The 18,349-nt window shown below is 41.1% G+C and overlaps 1 protein-coding gene across 1 annotated transcript in view; it reads right to left on the bottom strand.

The window, feature by feature from the left end:
- The window catches only part of POU2AF2 (POU class 2 homeobox associating factor 2), a 49,064-nt gene that overhangs the window by 7,255 nt on the left and 23,460 nt on the right, over positions 1 to 18,349 (bottom strand). The window contains exon 6 of the mRNA XM_082748997.1: positions 16,301 to 16,410. Coding sequence (XP_082605123.1) covers positions 16,301 to 16,410 — 110 coding nt within the window. The remainder of the gene's footprint in view (positions 1 to 16,300; positions 16,411 to 18,349) is intronic.

Raw genomic sequence — 18,349 nt, 5'->3', positions numbered from 1 at the left:
CCAACTGAACCACTCAGGCATCCTTATCATGAATTCTGAGGGGACACAGACATTCAGTTCATAGCACTAAACTGGCATTCAGTCTTTACTCTGACGAAATCCTTAGAACGTTAACCTTCACTATGCATCTCCTAACCTACATGAGAATGTGTTCTCTTATATTTTAGCTTGTTTCTTTATATTATATCTTCCCAAGTTAGATGTCATAATTGTCACCATCTTATGAAGTAAGTCTGTATTAGATTTACTCATATGTTTATCATTTTCTTTGCTTACTCTTCTTCAAAACTTTTTTTTAAAGATTCATTTTCCATCTTCTTAAAGTAATCCTTCAGAAAATTCCTTTCCTGTAGGTGATGTTGGTGGTAAAATGTTTTAGTTTCCATTTGTCTGAAAACATCGTGTCTTTTTCTTTTATACTTGAAAGATAATACTGCTAGGTCCACAATTGTAACTTTATAGCCATTCCTCTTTCCCCATTTCTTTTTTAAAATATTTTTAATTAAGATTTTATTTATTTATTTGACGGACAGAGATCACAAGTAGGCAGAGAGGCAGGCAGAGAGAGAGGAGGAAGCAGGCTCCCCACTGAGCAGAGAGCCCGATGCGGGACTCAATCCCAGGACCCTGAGATCATGACCTGAGCCAAAGGCAGAGCCTTAACCCACTGAGCCACCCAGGGGCTCCCTCTTTCCCTATTTCAAAGGTACCCCCTCACTGTCTTTCGGCTTCCAAGATTGCTGTTGACCTTGCGGTTACACTTTGGACAATTTTTTTTTCCTTTCTGACTGCTTTTTTAAGAAAATTGTTATGGAGGTGTAGTTGACACACGATGTTATTACTGGTTAGATGTACAATCTGGTGATTTGTCAGTTCTGTACATCACTCAGTGCTCAACTGTGGTGAGTGCAGTCACCATCTGTCATCATACAATGTAACTACGAGATTGTTGACCGTGTTTCCTGTACTGTGCTTTCCATCGCTGTGATATTTATGTTGTTGCTGGAGGTTTGTACCTCTTAATCTTCTTTACCCATTTTACCCATTCCCCCATGGCAACCACCCGTTTGTTCTCAGTATTTAAGAGTCTGTTTGTTACTTTATACCCTCTAGCTCCATCCATGTTGCTGGAAATGGCAAGATTTTATCCTCTTACAGCTGAGTAATAGTCCACTGTATATATATACACCACATCTTCTTTATCCATTCATCTACTGAAGGACTCTTGGGATGCTTCCATAAGTTGACTACTGTAAATAATCCTGTCATAAACTGGCTATTGTAGCATGTATGTCTCTGAACTAGTGTTTTCGTATTCTTTGGATAAAGACCCAGTCATGGAATTACTGGACCATAGGGTAGCTCTATTTTTAACTTTTTGAGGAAGCTCCATACTGTCTTTCACAGGGGCTGCACCAGCTTGCATTCCCACCAATGGTGCACGACGGTTCCCTTCTCTCCACATCCTCGCCAACACTTGTTGTTTTGTGTTTTTGATTGTAGCCATTCTGACAGGTGTGAGCTGGTATCTCATTGTGGTTTTGATTTACATTTCTCTGATGATAAGTGATGTTGAGAATCTTTTCATGTGTCTAATGGCCATCTGTAGTATTTTCTTTGGAAAAAAGATTCCAATCAGGTCTTCTGCCCATTTTTAAAAATCTCGACTTTTTAATATACTCCCTTTGTCTTCAGTTTTCTTCAAATTAACCTTTTATCTCTGCAAATTTTCAACTTACCTCTCTTTAGATATAGCCTTGTCTGTATCATCACGATTCTCTCCTTCCAGCACTCTGTTTAGATATATGTTAAACCTTTTACCTTTATCCTCTTCATCCCAAACTTCCCAATATTTTTCTCTATATCCATGAGTCTCTGTTCTGTATTTTGCTATAAATGGCTACAGACTTCTTCAGATCTACATCCAGTTCACTAATTCTTTCTTCAATGTAGTTAGTTGGTTGTTTACTCATACACTGCATTTAAAAATGGTCAATGAATACATATTTTTTCGTTTCTATAAATTCCATTTGATTTTTAAAAAACCTGATTGGCAATTTTTGATAGTCTCTAGTTGACTGTTTCCTATTTATTAAGTTACTGTATATTTTGTATTTGGTAATTCTACTATCTAAAAGTTCTAGGAATTTTAATTTGTTTACTATTTATGCTGACTCTCACTCATAATGGTTTGCTTCCTTATGCATTTGGTGGTCTTTGGTTGAAGTTTATATCTGATAAACCTTAATCTGTAAAAATCTGGGGTCCTAATTTGAGACTGCTTCCCCTAGAAGATTTATGTTTATATTTCTAGGGAGCCAGTTCCCTTCCAGTTTCCCCAGGTTGATCCTGGAGTCCCAAGTTCAGCTCCCCAAACTTGGTTACTGTTCAAGGACCAGTTCATGCATAAGGCTGATTTGGACACCCGTTCTCAGGGGAACTTGCCTTTTTGGTGTGATCACCTTCTCATCACTCAATGGCTTAATTTCTGATCAAACTTTTCTCTAGACTCCCATGCCAACACTTCTCCCCCAGTGTCCCCCTTGCTTCAGAGATTTCCCTTATTTCCTGCCAGGTCAACAACTGATTAAAATGTGTTTTATGCAGTACCCAGTTTTGTTGTGGGTGAGATCTTCCTACCTCCAGACCATCTAGTCTGACCAAAACAATTGAATAGCTAAATATTGCAACTATATGTAGATATCTTTCTAGCATAAGATTCTATTTTCTCATAATTTCTGAATTCTCTCATAGGGATTTAAATTATAATAGAAATAATTCATAAACCCATACTTGTTATTTCATAAGCAAACTGTTAACCACACACCCACATGTATTATACATATTATTTCATTTAATAATCACCACAATCCCCAAAGATAGGTAATATTATTCTCATCTTAATGATGAAGGACTAGAGAACAGAGAAATAACCCACGTTATTTAGTAGGTGGACCTGACAGTGATAGTGGTGGGTGAGATCCAATAAGCATCTTTGGAATTTCAGAACTCATTTCTTAACTAAAGCACCATGCTGTCTCCCATGCATTTTAATATCTCAAAAACAAAAATATGAACATATCATATATAGTTTAACATTTTTTTTGGTATACGTGAGACTTAGGGACAAGAAGACTTAGTGAGATTGATACTCTCCTGTCACACACACACACACACACACACACACACACACACACATATTTATGAATATACTATTTTGGGGGATCAGCTTATTGAGGTACAATTTACATATAATTAAATTCCCAAATTTTAAACATACAATTTGATAAACTTTGACAAACTTTGATAGACTCCTATGACCCATTACTATAATTATGACATAAAATATTTTCATCAAATTATTAGCTCTTATGCGACCTGCCCTCTCTCTGGTGGCCTGGGAAATATTAAGGGGGGTAAATATAAAAGGCAATGATAATGCATCATGTCAGTTTGCCTCACAGAACAACAAAGAATTGAGTTCTAAAGGCCCTGGGTAGGGACTGGGAAGGACTTCACTGGAAAGATTTCAGAGCTGGTGCTCATTCCATCTCATTCTCAGATTTTATAGGTTGAGAGAGAAGAGCCTAAAATATGAGTCTTTAGCATGTCACTAATTGTCGTTGCACATACGAAGGGAAAACTTACATTCCTTTCTTCCTTGTCCAATATATTATGTTCATACATTTACTTCTTATTCTATGAATCCTTCAGGAATAATATTGAAGAACCCATAACTTTTGACCAAGCAAGATGGTATATAATTTTTATTTTGCATACTGCAAACAACAGGATCCTGCAATGCCAGGTAGCCAAATTCAGAGGTTTATATTTGAATGAAATTTGCCAATCTGCAACTTCCTGTAGCTTACACAGCAGCCTCACAGCTGCCCCAAAGCCCCTCCATGAAAATGAGTTAATTTGAACTAATGGGTCACCAAGGTAGTAAAGTGATAAGATTAGGAGTTTCACCTTGACTATATTTATCATCATTTTTATGACCCTATAATATTTTGGGTGCCAGCCTATTTAAAGAAATATCTTGTAATGTACTAAGGAAAAGATCCTGACTGGTGTAAGGTTTTTCATCCTGGTATATGGTGTATTTTTAAATTCTAATGACATAGCTTAGAAAGCGTCTCTTTAATTTTTGCTACTAATGCTAAAATAACAATCATAGACCCTTATGAATAGCTGGGCTCCCTTTTAAAGGAATCCGTAGCACTTTATATATTTAATATCTCATTGTCATTACACCTATAGTCGAGAGATGGGTCAAGCTGGTGATACTATACTCAACATTCTAGAGCCATGTTTGTTTGTTTTAGATTTATATATTTATTTGAGAGAGAGAGAGAGGGAGGGAATGAGCAGAAGGGAAAGAAGAAAGAGTCTGAAGCAGACTACACACTGAGTGCAGAGCCTGACGCGGGTCTGGGTCCCACGAGTGCGAGATCATGACCTGAGCCAAAAACCAAGAGTTCAGACGTTTAACCAATGAGTCACACCGGCGCCCCTAAAATCAGGTTTTAAGATCTGGATTTAGACCCACCATAGGTCATGTAGTTTTCCTTCAACTTTGAAATGAATATGAAGTCAATGCTGGAGGTAACACAGTGAGTCCATGGTTATCCATGTTAGGTTGGAATACCTTTTTCCAGAAGAAAATGGGCATGGAGAATCAGATGCCTCTGTTAATGTTAAAGTATGTGGTAGAAGCAGGGACATTCTGACTGGTGTGAAATCTTATACTATGAATGAACAATGCCAAATTTTATTCATTTTGCAATGTTTGAGGCAGGTTTTGATTTATGGGCCACTTATCTGAGCTGCATAGTAATTTAACCATAAATAAGAAAAACAGTTCATGATGAATAGGAACTACAGTTGGAAGCATCTATCTACCATGTGTCAGGTCCTTTATATGAGGTTATCTTATTATAAACTAGATATTATCAATAGGTTTATGAACAAGGAAACCAAAGCCAAGCATCAGAGAAGTTAAGTACTATGCTCAATATTGCCCTTCTAGTAAATTCCAGAATCAGATTTCAACCCAGAGTCTCTGACTACCGAATTTCTGCTCCTCAGTGATGTAACAAGCAAGTTACGTCACTTCCTGGGCACCTCTGATGGGCGAGGCGTGGGGCTGAGTGTTGCAAGTTCGAGACGAAATGCAACTCCAGAGCTTAGATTGGGATCTACTTTGGGAGACAAGACGTCTGTGGTAGATTAACTATGGCCACCTTGCTTGCAGCCTCTCCCACCCAGAAGTGGAGTCTGTCCCTCTACCTCCTGAGTCTAGGATGGTTTTGTCACTTGCTCTAACAGAATGTAACAGAAGTGATGTGGTGTGTACTTCAGAGTCTAGGCCTCAAGAGGACGTGTAACATTCACCTTCTCCTGCTTGAAATCTCTTATCATCTGTTCACCCGCCTTATCATCTCTTAAGGAAGTCAGTCTCAAATTCTGGAGGATGAGTGACTGTGGAAGTGAATTCTAGGGCTCCTTCTGACGGCGAGTACCAACTGCCAGACATGTGAAGGAGGCCATCTTGGACTCCCAGCATAGATGAACCTCCAGCTAAGGGCCATTTTACGACTGAGCCACGGGGAAACCATCAGCCAAACATCCACCCAGCCCACAGAACTGTGAGAAATATAGGTAATAGTTATTGTCACCTACTAAGGTTAGGGTGGGTTCTCACGCAGCAGCAAGTAACTGGTGCAGACGCACCCAGGACAAAGTCTCTCACAGTGCAGAGCTCATGAACTCCAGTGCAGGCTAGATCGTATGGTGGAGGCGCAGGCTAGATTGTATAGTGGGGGTGGGATGCAGTGAGTTGCTGCCTGGGGGGAGGCAACTGAGCATATCATACAGGGGGTGATACTGGAGTCCATGCACCCATGCACTAGAGTGTGGCCCACGCTCTACACACTCTGGAAGTCAGACAAGGGGGGAAACTGAGGTATAGATGGCTTAAAATGGACACTGAAGGATGAAGGAATGCAGGCAAGAGAAAGGAGGCTCCCAGGTGCGAGGAGGGACTGGGGGAAGGCGGCTGAACACACTCTATTGTGGGAGAGATATGAGTCTGGTTTTGAAGGATGAGAGGAAATCAGGAAGCAGACAGGATATGGGCCATTGTATTTGAGGAGAAAAGCAAAGGCTGGAATGTGTGGCCAGTGTGTCATGGACATGAAAATGGCAGGAAGCATGCAGGCAGAAGGCTGAAGAGAAGTGGTGGAGGGTGTAGGAGCCGGGTTATAAAGGGTTTTTATGAGCCATGCTGAGGAGCTTGGACTTTGCCCTATAGCAGGCAATGGTCTTTTAGAAACTCATTAGCCGTGTGGACACAGTTGTATTGGCATTCTAGCAAATTGAATCTGGTGCTGAATATGGTGGGTCAGGAATGGATGATGGATGAGTGTAGGGGCTGTTGCAACTGAACAGAGATCCAGTGATGAGGGGGTCTGATGGGCTGTCCTTGGGGCAGAGTGTCAGGAGGTCAGCATGTAACATTTATATCAAATTTGAGGTGGCTTTGTTTTAGAGCCTGCCAAGGGCTGACACTTGCTGTGTGAGTGCTGCTAAGGGCTGGGGGCTACCTGTTCCAGATGTACCAATTCCCAGGGCTCTTTCTGTCTTTTCTTCTTTATCACCAACGTCCCCGCTGATGCTTGCGTGTGAAGAGGGGACTGGTATGTCTCCCTCAGATTATACTATTTATAAAGAAAAAACCCCTACATTCTAAAATGGTTTAATAGTATATTGTATAGGTCCAATAAGCATTTGTGAGGAAGGAATATTGACACATCTATGCTTGAAAACATTTGCCTTTTGTCTGCAAAGCCCTAGATTGCCCAGGATTTATCTCACAAAGACATCGCTCATCTGGTTCTGTGCCCTTGGTTTTCATTATCACCAGCCTCTGGCAAAGTAAGTACTACACAGTTGATATAAAACAGAGACATAAAAGGGTTAAATCATTTGTTTACAGCCCTCAAATGTATAGAGCTAAAACTGAAGACCTCAAGTCTTTAGACTCTCTCTTGGGGAAAGGGAATTTACCACGAGAATGTGAATTTATGCATGTTTGTAATAGTACGGGTAAATATTGAACATAGATTTTGATGTTCATTGACTTGTTGGTACAACAACATAATTTCTTTTTAATAAAATGTCATAGCAAAATTCTGGAAGATTGTACATGGAACTCAGTGTTGTGACCCTGGGAAAGTAGGACGAGGGGATGAGTAAGCATTTTACTATGCAATTTTACTATGCATTCTTTGGTAATTAAAACAGCTCCTTAATAAAAGTTAAAAAAATAGAATTTAGGGCATATCTTTATGGTAAATCTCAAAATTAAAAAAAAAAAAACAACAAACTATGATTCCAGTGTCTTACATTTCTGGTGTATGAACTATTTTATGTCCTTTGGAAAGCTAACACAATTACAGAATTCCAACTTTCTGACAGTTTCTTGACATTTTACTGTTAAAACTCTCCTGCTTGGCATGAAATGACGTCCAGGCTGTCTCTGTGAGAAAGTGATTTCTGTTGCCTAAGTTACAAAGTGAAATGAATTTCTTTTACCCTGGGTGTGCCTTTGGAATGCTATTTGTATTTCTGTAAGAAATACAGAAATACATGTAAGGACAACAGGAGCCACTAGCTACTTGGGGACAAATGGTCCTGTGTACTACAGCTGGAACAGAATATGCAGAAAGTTCAGCCTGGCCACGTGGACTCGCCGTGGCTGTTTTACTGCAGAGCTTGATGATTTTTGCAAGCTGCGGGAAAGAATTCACCACCAGGAAATATTTTAGATTTCGTGGTATTAAAAAAAAAAACAACCTACAGAACTACTAGAACAGCTGAAAAAATAAGTTGCTTGCAAAAGGTTCGCCTTTATTATTATTATTTTAAAAATTTTCTGGAATTGTGAAAGAGCAGGTGGTTGGGTGGGGAACTTGGAAAGCCCTGGAAATGTGGTTCAATTCTATAAACAAGGCAGGATAGTGGGCTAATTAAAGTCAGACAATGGGCGATTTTGAAAGGCATAGATAAAGCGTCCATTCAAATGAATGCCAAGGACATAATATGTACCTCTGTATTCAAACATGGGCATTTTGAGTTGACAAGGCATTGCCTGCTCAGAAAACATTTTTTTTTCTTTTTTAATTCTTTCTGGGCTCATAAAGGGGGTTAGCTGGCAACCTTAAAAAGGATATGCAAAGCCCTGAAATATAAGAGGGAGCAAAAGATGTGGGGGAGACACTCCCAGGGTAGACACTGATTCCCTTGAAAACATTACAAATAAGTAGGATCCTTCAGCCGGCAATTCAGAAAAAAAAGTAACATGTACTTATTAAAGAAAAATAACAGTTTTCCTAAGAGATTTAGCAATCAAACACAGAGGGACAGTTACTTCTGAAAAAATAAGAAAAACAAAACACTAGCAAAGCAGGAAGACACACACTGGGTCAATCGATTGAGTCCAGGCAACCAGGAAAATCATTATAAAGCCAAATCACATGGTAGGGTGGGTTCAGTTTATGAGAGTTGAGGCAAAAAGTGATCTTTATAGCAAATTTTAAGAAATCAGAGAAGATCGTGGGTATTTCTTGTAATGGTTGTACAGGCATTTTTGCACTTGTATATCTTCAGAGCTTGGGACCACTGCCCAAATCTTATCCTTCTTCTAACTGTGGATTCAATTTCACTTACAAGTCCTTTGTTCTTCGATTTGACAAGACAGTCATGGCTACAACGGCTGGGATTTCTTCCTTGAAAAAGGAAGGTATGGCTGACTCCCTAAATTTAAAGCATGGATAATCATTTTATAGTCTTCTTCTTTTAGCCTCTTCATTATTAAGTTACCACCATTAGAATACCAAAGAGAAGTAGCACAACCTATACATTGTCCAAGTTTCAGCAGGTTTTGGGGGGGTAATATCTTGATTAAAATCAGTAAAGACTGCTTTTGATATCCACATTAGCATCAGAATTAGCATTGAACACTAAAAATTGGCTTAGTGTCTAGGAAATGAGACCATTGGTGGTCTACCTTGTTTCATCTTTTCCCAATATTTCATGAGAAGTTAAGAGCATAAGGAAATTACTCTTCCTTTCCTTAGTGGCTGTTATATGTATCAGGAATATACATATGAGTCTGATAGTATGTGAAGTTATGAGAGAATGCTGGACACCATGGAGACTAGGAGAGCATATAAGAGGTGAATCAACAGAGATAGCAGGTCACCTGACCTAATAAACTCTGCATTCTCTGGGCTCAGGGTTCTGTCTCTTCCAGCCCTTGAAAGGGAGCCGATATGCTCTCTGCCTTCTTAAGGGCGAAGTGACGTTCTATATCCATTCCCATGGAGTGAGCCATGGGATACCAGCTTCTCAGGTAGTTAGGTAATATTAAAAAATGAAAACATACTTTATCAAAAGACACAGGAGAGGAAGCTACAGGCAAGAGGAAAAGGGCAGTGAGCAGTAGGCTGGGTGAGGTAGATCCTTGAGATCTCTAGGAGAGCAGCAGAGAAGAGTCTGCAAGGTCAGTGTGGTGTGGTATGACTCTGGTTCAGGAAGTGTTTTCCTCTTTTGATAGAGAGGCCAGGTGCCATGGTGAGCCCAAGAGATCAGAGGTCCAGGAGTGGTGCGGAATGACAGAGAGGAACGACAGTCTGGAAGCAAGTTCTAGGACAGAGCTAGAGATAGGTTCTAGAAGGACATCAAGAACTTTTTGTGTCTAGTTCTTCTAAGGATGTCTGGGCATCACAGACACAGAGGGTAATGGTTCTAACTGAGACTGGGTGTGGCATCCTGTAAACAACCTACAAGAACCACTGCAGGGACAGGAGGGATGAGGTCAAAGGTCATGACTCACCATCATGCCTGGAACCTGAAGGGTCACAATAGCACTGAGTGGAGGGCCTGAGACAAAGTGGTTATTCCAGTGCTAGTCCTTCCTTGGACCAGAGATGTAAATTAAGAAGGCAAAACAAAGGCAATCCAGCAAACCTGGGTCAAATCTACACTCCACTGCTTTCTACCTGATATTTATTTTCCTCATCTGAAAAATAGCTATTTTTCAGATAGCACAATGGATTCTCTCAAGTCCTCTTAACAACCCTCTCAAGTCCGCTGTGCTTCCTGTTGACAAATGGCGTATGTTGTAAAGTATATAAATGAAAACTCTTAAGTCCCTCTATCAGAGCCTAACGATAAATGATAACTATCATTAGTAAGAATTCTTATCTATCCCAGAGAGAACTGAGGTGACAGGAGGAGACCCAGGCTTCGAAGTCATCTCTGTGGTGCCACCCATACCATCTTCGACTAGACATTAAGTTAGTGTCAGAACATTTGTGCTCTCCATAATCGGCCTCGTGCTTTCTGTGATTTCTCTGCTCCTCATTTCCCTTGAAAACTCAATCTGCAAAGTTCTATTTGAACTAGCGGAAAGGTGACTCATCTTTCTCAGAACAGAGAGGGCTTCAGCTTGGCCTTGGAAGTTGGGGATAGGGTTGGCAGTGGGTGGAACATGTTCTGAGGTCAGGAAAAGCTATCAAGGCAAACTGAGCCCTGAGATGGGAAGAACCTAACTCTCTGCTTCTATTCACAAGGGCTCTGAGGCCCAGTGAGAAGAAAGGAGCTGCCCATGATCACTTCGAGCCAGAAGGAAGGGTTAAAACAGACTGAGAAAGGAGCCTTTACTTTTGGTGCAGAAAAGATGTCTTGCATGTGTTTTTCAAAGCTTCAGAGGAATCAGAGCACCTTGAGCTGCTATAATATATAGTTGCCAATTGCCTTACTTCTTTTAAACGCTTCACGAGAAATCCAAATGCAAACTGCAGATACGGACATCACCGTGTTTGCACTCGGTGGTGACTGACGTGTGCCTATTAATTGGAGCTGCAAAACAGCAGCTGGGTATGTAACAAACAGACCTGTAGCCAGCAGTGTTGATAGAGAGGCAGACAGTTACGGACGGAGCTTGGCAACACACATCTGCCTTACAGAGTTTCGCCATCTCTCAACAAAAGATCAAACACTTTCAATTACTCTAGGCCATAAATGCACTATATGGCACCCATTTGCCTGCTGTTCCTCCAAATTCTTCCATCAATAGTTACTGTTGTCATGCTTCTTTCTGTGTTTACAATGTTTTCCTTCCAGAAATAATTAGGAAATATTATTAACCAAGACAACCCAGCTGACAATATGGCTCTATTTTATGTGTTCTTGGCATGGAGATTTCAGCAGCTAATTTAAGTGTAATGATTTAGGAAAATAGAGAAGAGGAAAGTCGTTATGACTTGGAAAGCAAACAATCGAGGTTGATGTAAAAGAATCATGACAACGGAAACAGCTAACTTTCGGTCTGTACGTGTATATAATATTTATAATTTAAGACTGATATAATCCAAACATATTTCCCACTTGGGCTGTCTTGTCTTAACATGTTCTTCAGTTCAGGCCTTCCCAAACAACCTAGAAAACTTCAGGTATTTTCCTTCATGTTTATGTAGAATATTAATCTCAAATAACTTTCCTGTCTATTCCTTATTGTTCCTCACTATAGCATTTTGATGAATGGGCAATAGTTATTAGCATGCCCATAAACCAATCAAAGAAACTGAACAACAGACGCTGATCCCAGGCTCATCGGTATGTCCTCCACAGTGCCCTGTAAACCCCTGTGCTGATAATAATTTTTACTCCAGACTGATCTCTATTTCCTACTTTGTAAGTTAAAATTTCTACCCTCATGCCAGCTGTTGTGTACTCAATGATTTTAAACGAATCTTTATGATAGCTTAAGAAAAACTTGATTAGAAAGCTCAAGAGCCTGCAAATCATTCACTCAATTTCAAAGAAAAATGAAAAAATTGTGGCTATTAGCCTCATTGCTTCCTCTTGTTATCCCTTTTTGTTTTTTACTATAGATAACCGAGAGTTCACTGAATTTTGTGATGTTATTAGACTTTTTCAATGATTTGCTTTTATGAAGCCCACCTGAAATCATGTAATTGAAAAAAAGCATGTAACAAAAATCTACATCAAAAGTCTATTAGGTATATACACATATATATTTTTGGTACTAGCTGTGGGTGAATGGCTCATATTTTAAATATTCTGATTGAAGATCGAGTAGTATGGTAAAGAATAACACAGAAAAAGCTGAAAAAGGAAGAGAAAAACCACGACTTAAAACCAGATGTCCACAGTAATAGTGTGAAACCACAGGCTCATGGCGAGGATGTACAGAAGTGGTTTTAAGTCCAGTCTTTGGTGAAAATCTCTTCGGTGAAAGGGATTTCTCTCCTTTTGATTCCTACTGCAAAGATGTGAAAAATATTTCATGGTATCAAAAACAGATGTTCTGGAAGGAAAGTGTGGTAAAGATGCATTAGCACAGCCTGTGTAAGCTTGTCGAAGTGTTGTCACAGAGAGTAGAGCACCAACTTGGGCATCAGTAGATACTTCCTCAAGAAGACGTATCCGGAGGGACTTACTTTCCATCATATATGTGTGTTGACTTCCTAGGTCTCCTGTGAGACATTGCCACAATCCGGGTGGCTTAAAGAAACTGAAATATCTATCTGTATGGTTCTGGGAGCCGGGAGCCCAAGTGACCGTGTTGGCAGGGCTGGGCTCCCTGTGGGACTCAAGGGCTGGGCTCCCTTTGCATCCTCCGGCTTTCTGTGGCTGCCCGCATTCCTGGGCTTGTGTCTGTGTGACTCCAACCTCTGCCTCCTGACTTCCCTGCCCCTTGCTGTTTTGTGTGTCTTCTCCTCTGTGCCATTTATGTCTCTCTCTCAAAGCCTCTCTCATGAGGGGCAGGTGCTAGCATTCAACGTAAGGCAAGGTAGTATCTCCTTGGATAAACTAGGGTAGGTCCCTCCTCTGAAGTTCCTTAGCTGAATCATCGACTTTGCCATAGAAAGGAACATGTACAGGTTCCAGGATTTGGGCCCTTGGCCTAGAATGCTCTATATGACAGAGCTGTATTACCATACAGCTCTGGGTCTCCAGTCTTCTCAAGGTGGCCTCTCATTTGTTATTACCCGAGCTGTCAGTAGCAAAGTTTAAATGCCTAAGGATTGCTTCCCATCTGAACTTGTTTAAGACATTCAACTCACTGTTGCCTGGACACTGGCATGAAAAAGAGAAGGGAGGTTCAGTATTACCCATGTGATTAGAACCCCGAGTGCCCCCCAGCAACCTGATTCTCCATGATTTCTGCTCACCAGGTTGCACTTGCACAAGGATGGAAACAGGTCTTCCTAGGAATATGGTGTCCTTCTTGAGATATTTAGATCTTCTAGAATAATGGTTAACAGGTGGATGGTAAAATCAATTTATAATGGAGACACCGTGAGCCCAAATAACCATATTTTGGGAAAATATGCATTTAATTACCTGAGTTTAACAGGGCATTGGAGCAAGGCTGAGAGTAAGACATGAGTGTTGAGATCTCAGGTAATATATATGAACCTGTAGACAAAGTTAAGTTCATGTTGCCCATGCACTTGGTTCCCGAGAATGAGTACCATAGTTAGGGTGGGTTTGTACCTTTCTTATTCTGCAAGTTCTTTCTACACGATATATTTTCCTGTGTTTTAATTTCCTTGTTTGCATGGGCTACGGTCTGAATGTTCATGTCTTTCCAAAATCCATGTTGAAATCCAAACCCGGAGCATGATGATATTAGGAGCTGGAGACTCTGGGAGCTGAGTAGGTCATGAGGGGGAACCATCATGAATGGTATTAGTGCTCTTATGAAAGAGCCCTGAGAGAGCTCCTTAGGCCCTTCCTCCAAGTAGGGGTGTAATCAGAAGTCAGCAGTCTGCAACCCAGAAGAGGGTCCTCATCAGAATCTGGCCATGTTGGCCCCCAGAACTTGGACTTCCAGCTTCCGGAGCTGTGAGAGATAAATGCTCGCTTCTTAGAAGCCACCCCATCTGTGGTATTTTGTTATAGCGCCCAAAGGGACTAAGGCAGCATGAATCACAGATTGTTCGACACAGTCCGCATCAATCTGTCCCTTTTAAAGGAATATTGAATTGGGAGCCAGAAGACCTGCCACCTGCTAACTGTGCAACCTGAGAACCATCACTTCCTGCCTCTTCTTCTTCTCAATGTTTCCATCTGTAAAATGGGAAACCGTGTAAATATCAATTTCACAGGACTAGTGTGTCCATCCAATGTGACAACACAGGGAAGTGCACTTTAAACTGTCTTTATGCAAATAGTACCATACTCCCCATATCACATGGCTGTGCTGCCTGGTCCTTTGTCTTTAGTCTAGAGTTTGTTATGCGGTCTTGTATTTTTTGAACACAGATTTTGGTCTCCTTTTCACTTTAACATTGTCAGTGTCACTGGGCCCACAACAGTAGCTCAACAAACTGTGATCCGGGTAGAGATAAGAATGCTGGCTGTGTGAGGCTTAAACCTCTGTTCTTCGCTCTCTGGTCAAGTTCTCAAACTCAGATGTGCAAAGGAATCACCCAAGGAGTAGGTTAAAAATGATCATTCTCTGGCTCCCATTCAAAATCTCTACATTAATAAGACATGGGACAGAGACCTAGAATCTGCAATTAAAAAAAAAATAAACAATATGGCCTATTATGAATTATGTTTATATTGTTACATCTCTGAAAGAGTGAAATGTCAAAAAAAATAATGAACACATATTATGTGATAGTCACAGATCTTAAGCAAAAGATGTTAGGTAATTTTTCAAAGAAGAATATAGTTATGGCTCCCATTTAGAAATACTATGCTTTCTTGTCTTTTTCTGTAATTCTGTTTGGCCTTGTGCCTTGTCACTGAATGATGTATTGACAATGATGCCAAGGGGTGAGTGAGAGCTCACTCACACTGGGCAGATACAATATCTGTTCCTTGACTACGACTTTGATCTGTGATTCTTGCCTTCCCCATTGACACCATGACTGGAACGTACTTAGATCTCACAATTTTGGCTGTAGCTGTGGCCAATCCACGTTACTTCCACAGAGCTGTGGTTCCTTTGGAATAGCCTCTGAATTCCCTCTCTCAGGTGCCTGGGTGGCTCAGGTGGTTAAGCATCTGCCTTTGGTTTGGATCACGACCTCAGGGTCCTGGGATCAATCCCTGCTCAGCGGGGAGTCTCCTTCTCCCTCTGCCTCTGCCCTTCCCCCCTCTGCTCATGCTCTCTCTCTCAAATAAATAAATAAAATCTAAAAAAATAAGTTTGAATCCCCTCCTTTCTCTCCCTCAAGAGACCAAATTGGTATGGATATTTGAAACGCACACCCCCATGACTTCTGAGCGGACAGAAGAAACACTGCGCTAGAAACAGACAAGGAGCAAATTACTCCAATTGTATTTTTATCAACTCATTTGTTGAACTAGAAGAGAGGAGGTGCTTTAAAATAAAGGAAGACAGGAGCACCTGGGTGGCTCAGTGGGTTAAAGCCTCTGCCCTCGGCTCAGGTCGTGATCCCAGGGTCCTGGGATCGAACCCCGCATCGGGCTCTCTGTTCAGCAGGGAGCCTGCTTCCCTTCCTCTCTCTGCCTGCCTCTCTTCTTACCTGTGATCTCTGTCTGTCAAATAAATAAATAAAAACTTAAAAAAAAATAAAGGAAGACAGAAGATGTGCAATAAAAGTTCTTGGGTGGGAGGAAATAAAATCTGGAGTTGGTTCACTTGAAATGCATCCCGGCAGTTTGATTGTGGAGCGGTGTTGAACCGTGAGCCCACATTTTGAGCAGAGCCGCCTGCCCCCAAGAATCATTGCCTTCTATGCCAGCCCCTGTTCTCGATGCTGTACATGCTTACCATGTTTGCTCTTGTGTCCTGCACCCAGCAACACGCGACGACACATGACGTTCATGTGGCTACATGTTATCAACAGACTAAGCAATCACAAACCCATCTTGGTAGCCAACCACTACTCCCACTCTAGATTCAGTTTTGGAGATCTGGGTGCAACTCCTGAAACATCTGAAGCAGGGCGGAGCTATTCAGGAAGACATGGAGGGTAGGCAGAGGCTTCAGGAACTAGAAGATCCTTTCTAACTCTGCAACTAGAATGTTTTAATCCGATTCTGCATGCTGCAGAGAGGCTTTTTCTAAGCTGTCTCTACCAGATCTAGAATAACATGTCGATGACACTTAACATCAGACTGGAGAAGGGAGACCCGGTGTCTAGAGAAGGGAGAGGGGAATAACTAACCTTGAAAGAGGACTTCGGCTCTCAAAGACTTTAGAATGAATTAAATTGAGACTTACATTGAATCTTGAGTTACTTGTCTGCCTGGATCGTTTTTCTGCCAGTAGATCTTTGACTGTGTGCTTCACTCGTACGCCTTGATACACACGTTTGCTGTAGTCTCCTGGGACTTAAGCAAATGGAACCAATGATCAAAGGTGGATGAAATGATAGGTTAACCTCCCCAGGGGATGTATTCAAGGACTCATCATTGTGGTGCGGTTTGCTCATAAGAATGACAGACTTCTTGAATCTGAAGAGGCTTCAGTAGAAGTCACTTAGTCACTTTCTTTGATAGAAACTTGGCCAAGCTCTACTTACCTGGAACACCCCCACCCCCTTCCACCTTCTACACAACAACTCTTCAGATGTCTCTGTTTTTGTATCCTGATTTGTCAAGATTTATTCCAGGAAGGCTTACAGTTTATGCTTCAGTTGCAAGATGAGGAATCGGATGCACCTTGAAATAATGCTTCTTACTACCTGATGCAAAAGTTCGATTTGCATGATTCAGTTTACAGAGTGACAGCATTCCTGCCATATCATATTCCTACCTGATGCGGGTGAGCTGGTCAACCAGACTGATGAGGGTGTGCTGGTCAACCAGACTGCGTTAAGATTATGTTCCTAAGAGGAAAGCCAGCTGTTTCTGTTTACTGCACCAAATTAAGCAGTTTTTATTATTGAAAATACAGTCTTTCTTTTTAAAAGATTTTATTTATTTATTTGACAGAGATCACAAGTAGGCAGAAAGGCAGGCAGAGAGAGAGGGGGAAGGAGGTCCCCTGCTGAGCAGAGAGCCCAATGTGGGGCTCGATCCCAGGACTCTGGGATCATGACCTGAGCTGAAGGCAGAGGCTTTAACCCACCCAGGCGCCTGAAAATACAGTCTTTCAACACGGAGAGTTGCTGCTTTGAAACTAGCCTAAGGATAAGGGAAGAGACATTCATGACTTAACAAATATTTATTGAGTACTTAGCAAACATACTAGTATGCTCCTTAATTTACCTGTATTATTTCATTTGATCCATTTTATGAATGAAGAGACTGAGGTCTGGGGCTGAATTATTTGCCATTGTCTCATAGCTGCTAATAAGCAATGAAGTTGGGATCCAGATTTAGGTTGGATTGTAGCTCTAATAACTGGGAACATTTGCTATTTTGACAGTGATGAAATTAACAGAGCGATAACAGACTATAGAGAAGAAATTTCCCCCAAGATTCTGAAATTGGCAACACTGCTCTTAGGGATGGTGCACTCCTTGTCACGGAGGACAGTCAAGCAACAACAGGGGAACCTTCTGTTTGGACAACTACAGAAGCATTCAAGCACTGAATTGCAGCTGAACGGCAGGAACTAGAAGATACTTTCTAACTCTGAGATCATGGTTCCATAGTAGGTTGGATGGTTTCAGTTCATTTTAACTGAGCTGTTGTACCCACTAGCGATTTCAGCTGGTACAGAATTCAACATCAGTACGCATGGCGAAAGGTAGTCACACGTATATGCGTGGGCATGTTACCAAAAAAATTCTTAGATCTGGTTAAATTTGTGGATATTCTAGGATATATTTGGCTTCTGAGTCAAACTTCACTACAAAGAGAATAAAAGGCAGGAAGAAAGGAAAGAAACACAGCCCAAACCTGAGGCCGAGGAACCCATTGGAGGGAGGAGGCTCAGTGGTCAGTGCCTCCATGACCATGTGTTCCTCTGTGCATGGATAGGAGAGGACCACAACCTCTTAGACCCAGCTTTTTTGTCCATAAAATCTCTCTGCAGCCATGTGAGAGATTTTTAAGATGGCCATGTGAAAATATCCTGAACTACCAAGTTTTATACAAGATGCCTGGATAAAATGAAAGAGGGGGGAAAAAATGGAGGTTCCAAGGCAACGTATTATTTAGCTCAAATAAAGCCACATAGAAACCTGATTTCACAAAAATAAAGTTATTTGAATGGTCCCTCGGGTCTAAGTTCAACAGGACCTAATTTTGGTCTAAATATCTTTTAATGAAAGAATGAAATATCTTTTAATGAAAGGCCAATTCTTTCAAATTGGCCTCCAGT

This window comes from Mustela nivalis (genome assembly GCF_964662115.1).
Source record: "Mustela nivalis genome assembly, chromosome: 9".
NCBI classification, from domain to species: domain Eukaryota; kingdom Metazoa; phylum Chordata; class Mammalia; order Carnivora; family Mustelidae; genus Mustela; species Mustela nivalis.
Note: the sequence above shows the minus strand (reverse complement) of the source record. Positions and strands in the feature narration are given on the sequence as shown.